Source organism: Narcine bancroftii, chromosome 10 (assembly GCF_036971445.1).
Source record: "Narcine bancroftii isolate sNarBan1 chromosome 10, sNarBan1.hap1, whole genome shotgun sequence".
NCBI lineage: Eukaryota > Metazoa > Chordata > Chondrichthyes > Torpediniformes > Narcinidae > Narcine > Narcine bancroftii.
In genome coordinates, this window is record NC_091478.1 from 1,807,160 (window position 1) to 1,821,636 (window position 14,477).

Below are 14,477 nucleotides of genomic sequence, written 5' to 3' on the forward strand. Positions count from 1 at the left end.
TATCTTCATCCACTTATTTTGTCACTTCCTCAAAAAACTCAACAAGGTTCATAAAACTTAACTTTTCCTTTACAAACCCATGCTGGGCACCCCTATTCAATCCCTGCCTATCCAGATATGCGTATATACTATCTCGAAGAATACCCTCCATAACCTTCCCCACCACTGAAGTCAAACTTACTGGCTGATAATTATTTGGCCTATACCTAATGCCTTTTTTAAACAACGGAATTACATTCGCAACCCTCCAATCCCGTGGTACCACCATCTCCTCCAGTGATCTTTGAAAAATCACTGTCAGTGCCCCCGCTATTTGCTCCCTGACCTCCCTTAAAGTCCTGGGAAAAATCCCATCAGGACCAGGAGACTTATCCACCTTTATTGACCCTAGAATCTCCAAAACCTTCGCTTTACTAATTCCTATCCTCTCCATAACTAAACCCTTTGCCTCTCTTATCTCGTATAGCCCAATGTCCCTTTCCCTCGTGAATATGGATGAGAAAAAATTGTTCAATATTTCTCCCATCTTATATGGTTCTTTACATAGTTCACCAGTCCCAACATCCAGTGAACCTATTCTATCCTTAACCCTCCTTTTACAGTTCACGTATCTGTAAAAACCCTTAGCATTCACCTTCGCCTTATTAGCTATGGACACCTCATACCTTCTTTTTGCCTTTCTAATTCCCTCTTAAGGTTCTTCCTGCAATCTAAGTAATGATCATACATCTCCTCAATCCCCTATGTTTTTATATTTAGTATAGGCCTCCTTCTTGTCCCGAACCAACTTCTTAATTTTACCAGAAAACCATGGTTCCCTCGAACCTTTGGTCTTCCCTTTAAGGCTGACTGGAACATAAAGATCCTGTACTCTCAAAATCTCATCCCTAAATGCCCTCTAAATTTCCTCTACATCCTTTCCGGCGAGAATATCTATTCTCCTTAGGTGGAAAGATTCGATTCCACCTCCCTATGTCCAGTGGATGTGCCAAATCTTACCTTGTTTAAATCTAGAGAAGATTACATGCGCCCCAACTGATACCAGTATTAAGTTTGATAGAATGTGGCGCTCGTTTAAGAATTTTTTTCATGATATTTAAACCCAATTTAATACAATATGGTTTATTATTGTTTTTCCCTTCTTGTCAACAATTTTTATTCATGTTATGGAACATTCTATTTTTGAATCTTATTGTTTTAAGGCATCCCAACTTCTAATTTCTATTATAACGTTTGGGGTCAGGCTACTTTATTTAGTTTAGGATTAGTTTGTTAGTTTCTCTTTCCTACTGTTTTTATTATTTGAACATTAAAATTATGGGGAATCAATTACTGTTTGTTTATGATGTTTAACCTTTTGATTTATAATCTGTAACCTGCACTATATATAATATGTATATATTTTTTCTCTTTTGTATGCTTAAATTTAATATTAATAAAAAGATTGGAAAAGAAAGACTAAGAATGCCACTTCTCCCCCTTTCATCACTTCCCCTCTATCACATCTGAAACATTGGAATCCCGGAACATTGAGCTGCCAGTCCTGCCCCTCCTGCAACAAAGTCTCACTAATAGCAATAATGTCATAATCCCACATGCCAATCCACTCCCTAAGATCATCTGGCTTTCCAACAATATTTCTTGTACTAAAATAAATATGCCTGAGAACATTTCTATCCCTTACAAACTTTGATTTCTGTCTATACATGCAGACTTCGCATGACCATTATCCTCCTCCACTCCTCTATCTGCTCTAACACTCTGGTTCCCATCCCCCTGCAAATCTAGTTTAAAGCCACCGGTGTAGCACTAACAAACCTACCCGCAAGGATGTTAGTCCCATTTCAGTTCAGGTGAAAACTGACCCGTCAGAAAAGGTCCCACCTTCCCTGGAAGAGAGCCCAATGATCTAGAAACCTGAAACCGTCCCACCTACACCATATCTCATCCACGTATTAAGCTGCATTATCCTCTCTTTTCTGACCTCATCACCATGCTGCACAGGTAGCAATCCTGAGATCACTACCCCAGATGTCCTGTCCTTCAACCAAGCGCCTAACTCCCTGAACTCTCCTTTCAAGACATCCTCACCGTTCCTATCCATGTCATTGATCCCCTATATGGACTATGACATTTGGCTGCTCACCTATCTCCTGAGAATGCTGTGAACTCGATCTGAGATATCTTGAATTCTAGCACCAGGGAGGCAACATACCATTCGGGACACTCAATCTCCTCCATAGAACCCCTTATCTGTCCCCCTAACTATGGAATCCACTATCACTACAGCTCACCTCTTCTCCTCCCTTCCCTTTGTGCCTGGTAGGTCATTCCCCAACAGTACCCAAAATAGTATATTTGTTATTCAGGGGAACACCTACAGGGGTGCATTGCCTGCCTGATCCCTTTTCCCCTCTACCCTCCTCCTGCCTCCCAGGTGTGATAATGTCCCTATAACTCTTATCAGTCACTCCCTCTGCCTCCTGAATGCTCTGGAGTTCATCCAACCTAGTTTTTCAGGAGCTTCAGCTGGATGCACGTCTCACAGATGAAGGAGTCAAGGATTTTCTGTCTTACCTGACAATCCACATCCTGTCAAAGGAGCGTTCCCCTGCCTTGGCTGCCATACACACACTCTCTAACTCTCTCTCATTATGCCTCAAACTAACAACAGCAGAAGATGCAATGCAAAAAGGTTACATTTTGACTTTAAATTTATTAATGACTATTAACAATATAATGTCTTCACCCAATTAACCCCACTATAGGTAACTAACAAATATACAAATATCATATATCATAAAAAGTGTGTATGTAATAAAAACGACCCAGACCATTACAGTCTGTGCCCAATATCCAAAATGAGAAAATTATCCAAAACCCCCAGGTCAGTCAGTCACACAAGTCAGTCCAAAAACACAGACAACAGAATTCAATCCCAAAGCTCAATGTCCAAATACAGTTCTCCCAACAAAATAACAAAAAGACATTGTATTGAACGCTGGAGAGAGAAATTACTGATGTTGAGTTGCTGTTAGCTGAAGAATCCTTTTTCAAAGTCTCCTTAAATTACTTCCTTTGGTTCTCAAATTGTGGATTTTAACCTTTCATTATCTTAGGAGATATGTGCCTTTCATACAGCTCTCTGCTGCTCCAACTGCTGTTCTGAATGTCTCATTCTCTCTGTCAGCACAGCTTGACCCAGTTGCACCACAAGTCACAGAGTTCCCAGCAGAATTTCATCTTTCATGATGACAGTTCACAGCCCAAAAGGTCAGTTCATGGTCCATAACACTATCACTTTCTTTCTCTATTTCTCTCTGTCTCATGTTACTGCTCCTTTTGGATGTACTACAACTCGCTTCTATTCTTTTAATTTTGTGATTTCTCACTTTCTGAGATGGCTACTATTATAAATATTTTCAGATGAAGCACCAACCTTATTTCAACATGCTTCACATTAAGAAAGCATTCTTGATCCTTCTGGACTAAATGATATCATTGTCAATATGAGCTTGGCTATTGGCTCCTTTTTCTGCATATTTTTTCTCATGCCAATTGAAATCTCTCCACCTGTCATCCACAGCAGTGAAAATGGAATCAACTAAAGACACAAATGATATTCTCTGCAAATTAAATGCATCACCCTAATTTTTCTGCAGTCTTTAACATGATCATAGAATTCTTTCACACCTCTCCTGCTGTGGATTGTTTCAAGGGGTGATCTGTGTTTATTTCCAAGATTTTTTTCATGTTGTACTAGAACACCTCCAGCAATTGCTTCTTAACCCACACTGATCCCATCACCTCCATCATGACCTTCTCCTCTTCATCTGCTGCACACTGATAGCATAGAACCTTTTTCCAAGGAACACTAACAATTGTAAACTCTGCCTAAACTCACTTAACCCTTCTATTGCCGCCATACTACAGTATTATTCAACTGTCAACCAAATCAAAATGTTGTCTGCAACCAAATGAAGTCATTGTTAAAAGCAACACTATGTTCATGATGTCAACTTTCTGACTTAGGTCAGATTGAATTTCCAATGTCATCTCTTCCCCATCATGAAGATTCCTAATTCCAATTCCAAACATCACCTATCTCTGCCTCAACTCATCTGAGTTACCTCATTCAATACCTCTATTACCTTCAAATTCAATTATTAGAGTTTTTGAGTGAGTTTTCCATCTGCCTTGTTCATCTAATTTGCCTCAACTTTACTCATTGCTAATTTCCTCAGCATTTAAGTGTATTGGAGGACTTAAACCATGCTTTTGCTTTAGATTTAAACCATGTTTTTGCTTCTGCAAGGGTGAGAATTAGTAACCTGCTTTGAGACTCAGCAGACATATGCTAAATTCGACCATGGGGCCCAGAGATGCAGTTATTTGACAAAAAGACATCTGTGTACCAAGAACGTTTAATCTTCCTGCTTGTTAGTATATTGGTCACAGACTGTCAGAGAGCGACCTAACCTTGAAGCAAAATAAACCATAGTATTCAAAGTGATAAGCTAGAAAGTTGTGTTATTCGATAGAAGCCTAGGCATGCTAGCTTGCTCGCTTATTGGGAATAGCTGCTTGAGTAAGCAGTTTTTGGGTAATATAAGCCATTGTCCCGCTGCTGAAGTTTGAGACTCTCCAAGATGTGGTAACATCTCTCATCAAGAAGAAGAACTTCTAGAGTCCAGCCAACGTCCCAGTCGGGGGAGGTGGAGAAGTTGCTACCGGCACCCCGACAACCTACTAGAAGTGTGCAGTCATTGCCTCGCCTCGGCAGTTGGGACTAGTCCAGGCGTTGATAAGTATAATTGGGGAGGGCTTGCATATGGTAGTTTGATATCAGCTTTAGAATTTGTAAAAAAGATTTGTATAAACTGAAGTGCTCTCAGTGTGTGTGTCTATTTTCTTTTGGTAGCTCAAGCACTGTGACCAATCTAAAACGAACAAAGTGAGAGGTACAAGTTTACCCAGGACAATTGGCATAGTTGGCAGGATTGGTCTTGAGATGTTTCGCTGAAAGAAAGAGGTGAGCCCTGAGCAGTTCTTGATTCCAGGATGGACATCCAAAGACGATGGGTTTGGCATGTTGGCCAATACCATATCTTTGTTGGGACCACCCATTAGTTGGGAAGAGAAGTTAGATCCATCAGGTGCGCCTCTGGGAGAGCGGGTTGTCACTCTCCTTCGAGAAAGTAAATTTCCTGTTAAAAAGGGGACACTGACGGACTGTTTTTGGCTGCTGGCCACAGCCTTACACCGCGCCGTTCAGCATGAAGCAGAATTAGTTTAGCGAGAAGTAGAATCCAAGAAACAAGAGAGAGCAACTAGAGGAGGAGCTAGAAGCCATGCAACAATGCTGTTCCATGATGAGCGAGATTGTTTGCACCAGTCAGGACCAAGCCAAAGAATGGGAGGATAACCATGTCCAAACGATCTGCTGTAGTATTAAACTCCTGCAGCAGCTCTGTGCAGATAAGGAAAGGAATGGAGTAGAACTCGATCCACATCGTATTCGTGCCATGATAAGGAATGACGACGATCCTGATGTAATTGATGATTGGGACGGGAATATCTGGAATGATGACAATGGTAATAATGCAGATACCCCTTGCCATGTGCCTGACATACTCCCCTCTCCACCTGCTGTTCATGCCCGCCTCCTAAGGCAGCAGACTTCCCAAACAGATGGAGACGGATGGGGGAATGATGTAAGGGTAGAGATTGAAGGGATAGATACCCCAGTCTCCCAAGCGGACCTAGGGGAAGATACCCGAACCCCTGCTTATCCTCTATGGCCCACCCCCTCTGCAGGATGGCCTCGGCCTCCTCTCGTAGACTGGGTAGAGGGGCCTGTGGGCCAAAGTGGGAACAGGGGTCAGGAGCAGTCAACAATACGTGACTTCTCTATAAAAGAGCTGGCCGGCATAGGAGATCGATTTAGGCAAAAGACTGGAGAAACTCTGGCGGCCTGGCTCCTGCGTGTTTGGGAACAAGGAGGGGGTAATGTATTTTTAACCCCTGAGGAATTGTTGGGATTAGGAATGTTGACTACTGATATCCGGGTCACTGCTGAGCTACGTGGTAGAAGGAGAGGGGTGGATTACTTACTTGCCACTCTAGGGGATGCCCTGTTACGAGTATAACCGTCACCAGTAGATTGGGTTTTATATTTGCAGAACAATTGAGGGACCCCAGAGGAGGGTATAGCAGTAATTCATCAACAGGCCCTGGCCTCTGTCTTGTATAAAGGGAGTTTGAGGCTGTGGGTACATGGAGGGGAGCCCTGACGAAGAGACGTTCACTCCCGGAATGCATACCCGATTGGTTCATTCCGCCAAACCCACTATACGGGGACTGGTTCTGTCCGTAACTAGTCTGCTAATTAGGCACCCTGTGTCTGAGGTGGTGCACGCCTTATCTGGGTTTCGAGAATTAGAGTTGGGAGGTAAAATCCATTCACGTACAACCCAAGTTAAATCAGACAATTAGGATGAAAAGAGAGGGGCTGCTGCTAATAACGGAGCGACAAGGAAGGACCTTTTTCTCACCTTGTTAAAGTTAGGCGTACCTAAAAGTGATATTGATGGGAAACCTACCGCGGTCCTTTATAAGAGGAAGGCATGGGAACATCATCCCCAGCTATTGAGTCCTCCTGGCCCAGCTGTGCCTTCTGCTTCCACTGCTGCTCCTATCGAGCCAGCTTCTCTTGCTCCAGTTATCCGTGATGAGATACAACAATTGGTTAAAAAGGCTCTTATGGATAATAGTAGCATGTGGTCCTGGAAGCCCCTGAACCCTACTAAGGCATGAAGGTGCGGGCGGGATTCCCGTGTCTACTCCATTGAGATATGGCGGATACACGGGGACACGCGGCCCTACATACCGTTGACAATCCATTGGGGTGGGGGTAATGACCACTAATATTTGGCCTTGGTCGATACCAGTGCGGAGCACTCTGTGGTTCCTGGTAACCCTGACCTCTGGACTGGACCGACATTTCGAATAGAGGGGATGGGAGGCGCGATCACCCTGGCGAAAGAAATAAAAGTCCGCACCACGGTGGGTGATGGCCCTTCCCCTGTATGGTTACATGCCCTGGTGGCTGCCACTGACAAGTGAATCCTGGGTATCAATATGTTGGCTGGTATAGCCCTTAATACTCGCCAAGGGGGATTTGCATTTGGAATTCGGACCATTACAAAAAGACTAGTGGTGGGTCGGGCTAAGTGGGATCCTGTGATGGTGCCTCCCCCCCCACCCCCTACCAAATCCAGTATGCATTCCACAATAGCCCCTCCCTCAGGGCTATGTACACTCTCCCACTATTTGCCACAGCCTAATTGCCCGTGATTTGGAGGCGGTGCCAGTATCGCCTTCTCTCTCGATTCAGCATTGTATTGATGACGTGATGATCCAAGGGGCCACGGAAGAGATGGTACAGGAAGGTATGGAGAGTGTCCAAGATACCCTGATGCAAAGAGGGTAGGCCATTAATCCCACCAAGGTGCAGGGCCCGTCCCAGACGGTTATTTTCCTTGGAATTCAGTGGCATACTGGAGAACAGGTGGTTCCTGATAAAGTTCACAATAAGATCGCAGTCTTGGCCACTCCTACTAGCAAAAGAGAGACCCAGCGTTTCCTAGGGTTATTGGGATACTGGCGATGCCATATTCCACAGTTGGCATTGCTTTTATGTCCTCTAGACAAGATTACCCGAAAGAAAGCAGACTTTTTATAAGGTAACGATCAGGAAAGGGCGTTCCAGTCCGCCAAGCAAGCTATTCTTCAGGCTCTGCCCATTGCTCCCCGCGTCCCAGATACCCCCTACGAACTACAGGTCTCCGTTACTGATGATGTGGCCTCCTGGAGCCTCTGGCAGAAACAAGAGGGCCGCTGAGTCCCACTGGGCTTCTGGTCACGAACCATGCCTGAGGCTGGCACTCGTTATTCTGCTTTTGAACAACAGTTACTGGTTTGTTACTGGGCCTTGCTGGAGACGGAAAGAATGACAGGCAACGCAGATGTTCAGTTGCGACCTGCACTTCCAATAATGAACTGGGTCCTGGTTAATGACGCTCATCTAAAGATCGGGCAGGCTCAACAGTCTTCTATTGTTAAATGGAAGTGGTATATTCAGAGTTGTGCGACCAGAGGACCTGAAGGGGTGGGCCACATACATGATCTTCCGTCTCATCACGTCCCCTTTCTTACCCCCTTCACCAGTTCAATGGGGTAAACCATATGATTCGCTCACTCCAGCAGAACAAGAGGACGCCTTGTTTACTGATGGTAGCAGTCGGTGGGTGCAAGGAAAGCAGAAGTGGAAAGTGGTGGCTTACCATCTCAGGTCGGGAACTCACTTATCGGAGAAGGGGGATGGTGGCTCCAGTCAGTATGCTGAGTTGAAGGTGGTCACTTTACCACTAGACCCCCATGATCACCCTCTTAGCTTATTTACTGATTCCTGGGCTATGGCTAATGGACTAGTGGTATGGATGCCTGATTGGCAAAAGAACAACTGGCTGATACATGGTGTAAACAGTTGTGGCAGCTGTTGTGGGATGCTTCCCACCACCGTGAGATAACCATATATCACGTTGATGCCCATACCAATGTGACGACGAACATGGCACAACATAATGCAGTAGCAGATCAGCTTGCCACTATCAGCCACTCCAATACCGTCCCCTTAGACAATAATAGAGAAAAAAAATGGGATGGATAAAACACTAAAGTTTATTAGTCTTAATATTAATGGGATAAATAATGCCAGTGAAGAGGAAAAGGGACTTGGCATACTTAAATAAATTAAAAGTGTATATAAATCTTTTGCAGGAAGCATATCGTACCAATTTGGAACATGATAAATTAAAAAGAGCATAGGTGGGACAAATAATATTGTCTTAAGGCAAGAGGGGTGGCGATTCTAGTTAATAAAAATACACCAGTGTTAATAGAAGATACCTCGATTGATCAAACTAGAAGGTATGTAATGGCACCCTGTAAAATTTATGGAGAAGCATGGACATTTATGAATATTTATGCCCCGAATTATGACGAAGCTTTTACAAAGAAAATCTTCTTAAAAACAGCAGAGGGAAGACAAAATAGATTAGTTGCAGGAGACTTTAATTTCTGCTTGGACCAAATACAAGATAAATCAGCAAGATCTAAATCTTATCGATGTATGGAGGCAGAGAGAGAGAGAGACTACGCTTTTTACTCAAGGGTGCATGACTCACTTACAAGGATTGATTTATTTTTAATGTCTGTCCATTTAAAAAGTAGAGAGATGAAAACGGAATATCTAGCAAGGCTTCTATCAGATCATTCTCCATTAATATTAACTATAGCAACAATGGAAAAGTAAGGGAATGTACACAGATGGCATCTCAAGACAACAATGCTTAAAAGAACATTCTTCTGTGAATTAATAAAGAGAGAGATAGAAATATTTTGTGAAACAAACCTGCCCTCTACTGTGCCAGAATGGGAGATAAATTGGGAAAGGTTTGTTAGAGGTAGGTCACATGCAAACACTTTAAAACAGTTCTTATTTGAAATGCTGGAGAGCAGAGAGAAAGGAAATTGGAGAGCAAACAAACAAGCAGCACATTTTGCTTTGTTACTTTATTAAAACACTTTCTGATGAGAATTGTGATGGTACCTGTTGCAGCAGGGTCAGTTGCTGGGCGATATGCTGTGCACTGCAATCAGCCAATGTGAAAAGGTCTTCCTGTTCAGTTTTCTGGGACACCCCCAACTGTTCAGTTGTGAAGTTAGAATGGGGTCTTGGTAGTGGAGATGCAATATTGTTACACCTTTTCTTCTGACGAGGGCTTGATGACTCAATGCCTTTAATAATCTTCCACTTCAAACTCTGCTTCAACAATACAAGATTAGCAAAGTAACCTGAACAAACATTGACTCACAATTAAAGACACGTCCGGGAAAGATGCATAGTTTTTAAAAAAAAGTTTGGAAATACACCACGGTAACAGGCACTTCTGCCCCTTGTGACCAATGAACCTCCCAACTCAAACATCTATGGACTGTGGGACTTGTATGCTGTCATACAAACTTCTTACAGACAGTGGTGGATTTTAACCTGGGTCGTTAGTGCTGTAATAATGTTGTGCCAACCGCTGTGCTATCCGTGCTTCCCCGAAAAAAGGGTAATTATTTTCAAAGATTCTTTCAACATTATTAATTTACATTCATCAATATGTTTAAATGAAAATAGAAAGAGTACAACTTGAATGCATGGTAGATTGAAGAAGCATATTGGTAATAAACTAAGGATGTCAAATTATCTGTGGCATTCTGACAATAACAAATTGCAAGTGGTATCATTCACCTTCTCAAATAATTGAATCTTAAGTGTTCGATGAGCACGCCACTTTTAAAAAAGAATGTTAGTTTTGTTTATAATCCTTTGATAGAATACCAAATATAAAATGAAATTGTTTTTTTTTTCCATTTCTGTTTTCTTATTTTAAACCCTTTATAAGACAACATTCCTAAAACATCAAACATTTTCCTTATTCTCCTATTTAAAACTTCTTTAGCCCCAATCTCCCCTTCCCCTCCTGAGTTGTCCTTTATCCCTTGTCGGACAACTACATCTCCCCTCTCCATTTGGGTTTGCGAATTCACTCGCAAGCGTCAGCTGATTTTGCAGTGACCGCAACTCCTCCCCACCCAGCCCCCCCCCAGAAAAGATTTCACTTTTCATATGTAACAAAGGTCACTCTTTTAGTTCCCTCCTTATTCCCTCTATTCCATTTCCTTCCCTTATTAATTCTTGTCTATACTATCTATATTTTCCTCTAAATACGGATACATTCACGTATGCACATTATACATATACACTCTTATACCTCTTTACCCACATACATATAAATCGTGGTCATTTTTACTCTCATTACACGTCTTCATCCCTCAGTCTATTTTGTAATTGTTCTGCAAATTTTCGTGCTTCTTCTGGATCCCAGAATAGTCTGTTTTGTTGTCCTGGAATAAATATTTTCAATACCGCTGGATGCTTTAGTATAAATTTATACCCTTTCTTTCATAAAATCGCCTTTGCTGTATTGAACTCCTTTCTCTTCTTTAGGAGTTCAAAACTTATATCTGGATAAATGAAGATTTTTTGCCCTTTGTACTCCAGTGGCTTGTTGCCCTCTCTTACTTTTTCCATTGTCTTCTCCAGTACCTTTTCTCTTGTAGTATATCTTAGGAATTTTACTAAAATAGATCTTGGTTTTTGTTGTGGTTGTGGTTTAAAGGCCAATGCTCTATGTGCCCTTTCTATTTCCATTTCTTGCTGTAGTTCTGGACACCCTAGGATCCTAGGGATCCAATCTTTTATAAACTCTCTCATATTCTTGCCTTCTTCATCTTCCTTAAGGCCCACTATCTTTATGTTATTTCTTCTGTTATAGTTTTCCATTATATCTATTTTCTGAGCTAACAGTTCTTGTGTCTCTATAACTTTTTTATTAGATTCCTCTAATTTCTTTTTTAAGTCCTCTACCTCCATTTCTACTGCTGCTTCCCGCTCTTCCATCTTGTCAATTTTCTTTCCCATTTCTGTTAAGGTCATATCTATTTTATTCATTTTCTCTTCTGTGTTGTTTATTCTTCTTCTTAAATCATTAAATTCCTGTGTTTGCCATTCTTTAAATGACTCCATGTATTCTTTAATAAGAGAAAGTACCTCCTTTATCTTGCCTTTCCCTTCTTCTTCTATTTCACTGTACTCTTCCTCTTCCTCTTCTTCTTCCTCTGGGTTGGCCATCTGTTGTTTCTTTGTTGCCCTTTTCTTCTCTTCTTTCTTGTTTCCATTGTCTTCTATGTTCTCCTCTTGCTGCTGCTGTTCTGCAGCTGTCGTTGCCGGCTGTGGAGATCGACTCCCCAGCTGGTCACCCCTCCCGTCGGTGTGTTTTTTTGCATGCGCATCGCGCACTTTTACTCGGCTCAACGAGCCATTTTTGTAGTCCACTTTCTACCAACCTGAGGGGGCGGGTTTCTCTCTCCACCGCGGGCCTCTTCGAACAGGTAAGGCCTTCTCCTTCTTCCTCCGTTGTCTTCTCTTCCTCTCTTCTTACCGTTGATTTCGATTTTTCTTTTTTTGTCACCATCTTCTTTCCACCTTTATACTCACTTTTCTTTAACTTTTATTTCTGTGCCTTTGTGTTTTCCTTTGTTTTTTCCGACTTTTCTGGAGAGGGCTGGAGTTCACCGTCCGGCCACTACTCCATCACGTGACTCCCCCTAAAATGAAATTGTTTCATGGACTTCTGCAATATATTATGGACAATAAGCCCACAATTTACTTTCATTGTGCATCAGAGAACTCCAGATGGGCGCACCACGTGCACCCAGACCAAAGACATCCCTCTCATCCTTCCAAATTCTTAACCATGACTTCTAGCCCTCATCCCTAAAACATTTAATTATCCTACTCCCAACTAATTATTGGTGGTTCACCCTCTCTCTAACACCTCTACTCATCAATTTACCCCAGCTCTCATTTCTGATCTCAAAAAAATCCAACTCAAACCAGATCTCTCTCCCACTCTTCTCACATGCTCCTCCTACTGGCTTCAGCCATAGAATTGCCAGATTTCCTTTGTGTCATTCATCACCAGAAGAATAAATCTCGATTTGTCAGGCCTATTCAGAAGTTTTCACCTTGAACACAAACAAAACCCTCATTGGCCCTTTTTAAACAATGGGAATTACAAATCTTTTTCAGGCGCTGACACATTGTGATGCAAATATTTTGTGCACAAAATGCAGGGAAATCAAATATTACATTATTAATTTTAATAGGAGAATAAAGCAACAACAAACCTTCCTTGAAATAGCTTCATCTGAACATGTTATAGAAAAATAATTAAATGAATCATTGTTTTCTTCATTCCTCACATTATCAAAATTGAAGCTGGAGTTAGACAGATTCAGGACCATTTTACCATCAGAGAGGTTTTGAAGTAAATTCATTAAATATTGGCCCTGGCTACCACATGGAATAACCTGCAAAAGAAAAATCACGTTAGTCAAGGAAATATTTGAAAATATTATTTTGTTATAATATTTTATAATGTATAATTATCTACAATTTCTCTTATATTGGAAAATAGTAAACGCTCCTTACCCCATAACCTTATATTTTTCTTCCATCCTTGTGCCTCTTAAATGCCTCTCATGTTTCAGCCTCCACCACATTCTTGGTAAGGCATTCCAGGCACCCACAACTCTCTGTGTTAAAAAAAACTTACCCCTGATATCTCCCCTAAACTTCCCTCCCTTCACTTTGGACATGTCCTCTGGCATTTGCTATTCCTGCCCTGGGAAACTGGTGCTGGCTATCCATCCTATCTAAGCCTCATAATCTTGTAGACCTCTATCAAGTCTCCTCTCATCCTCCTACACTCCAAAGAGAAAAGTCCCAGCTCTACTAACGATGCCTCATAAGACTTTTTTTCCAATCCAGGTAACATCTTGGTAAATCTTCTCTACACCCTCTCCACATCCTTCCTATAATGAGGTGACCAGAACTGAACACAATACTCTAAGTGTAGAGTTGCAACATAACCTCTCACTTCTTGCACTCAATCCCCCATCAATGAAGCTGATCATCCCATTGGCCTTCTTAACTATTTTATCAACCTGTGCGGTGACCTTGAGGGATATTTGGATTTGAACCCCAAGATCCCTCTGTTCATCCACACTCCTAAGTAACTGTCCATTAACCCTGTACCCAGCTTTCTGGTTTGTCCTTCCAAACTGAATCACCTCACACTTAGCCAGATTGAAGCCCATCTGCTACTTTTCTGCCCAACTCTGCATCCTGCCTCTATCCTCTTGTAACCTTTGACAACCTTCAGCCCCATCCACAACTCCTCCATCCTTTGTATCATCTGCAGACTTACTGACTCATCCTTTTGCCTTGTCATCCAGGTCATTTATAAAAATCACCAAGAGCAAGGGTCCCAGAACAGATCCCTGTGGCACTCCACTCGTCACCGACCTCCAGGCAGAATACTTTTCTTCTGCTACTACTCTCTGCTTTCTTCCTATAAGCCAATTTTTCATCCACACAGTTAAGGTTCCACTGATTCCATGCCTCATGACTTTCTCGATGAGTCTCTCATTGAAGATCTTGTCAAATACATTGGTAAAATCCATGTAGACCACATCTACCACCTTACCCTCATCAATTTCTTTTGTTACCTCCTCAAAAAATTCAATTAAACCCAACTATCCTTGAGTAGACTGAACTTCTCCAAATGTTCATAGATCCTATCCTTAAGAATACTCTTCAATAGTTTGCACAACATTGACGTAAGACTCACTGGTCTATAATTCCCAGGATTCTTCCTATTACCTTTTTTAAACAAGAGAACTGTGTTTTTAAGAAGATCCAACACTCCCTCTTCCCTAATCTTCCCATTGTACAGCAC

At 42.0% G+C, this 14,477-nt stretch overlaps 1 protein-coding gene across 4 annotated transcripts in view; it reads right to left on the minus strand.

Moving 5' to 3' along the window:
• The window catches only part of LOC138744074 (kinase non-catalytic C-lobe domain-containing protein 1), a 175,103-nt gene that overhangs the window by 45,228 nt on the left and 115,398 nt on the right, over positions 1-14,477 (minus strand). For 3 of the 4 annotated variants that reach the window (XM_069899567.1, XM_069899566.1, XM_069899569.1), the window contains exons 23-24: positions 12,865-13,047; positions 9,674-9,886 (exon numbers count right to left, since the gene is read on the minus strand). In XM_069899567.1, the coding sequence (XP_069755668.1) occupies positions 9,674-9,886; positions 12,865-13,047 (396 nt within the window). The remainder of the gene's footprint in view (positions 1-9,673; positions 9,887-12,864; positions 13,048-14,477) is intronic. The other variant, XM_069899568.1, reaches the window with a different exon arrangement.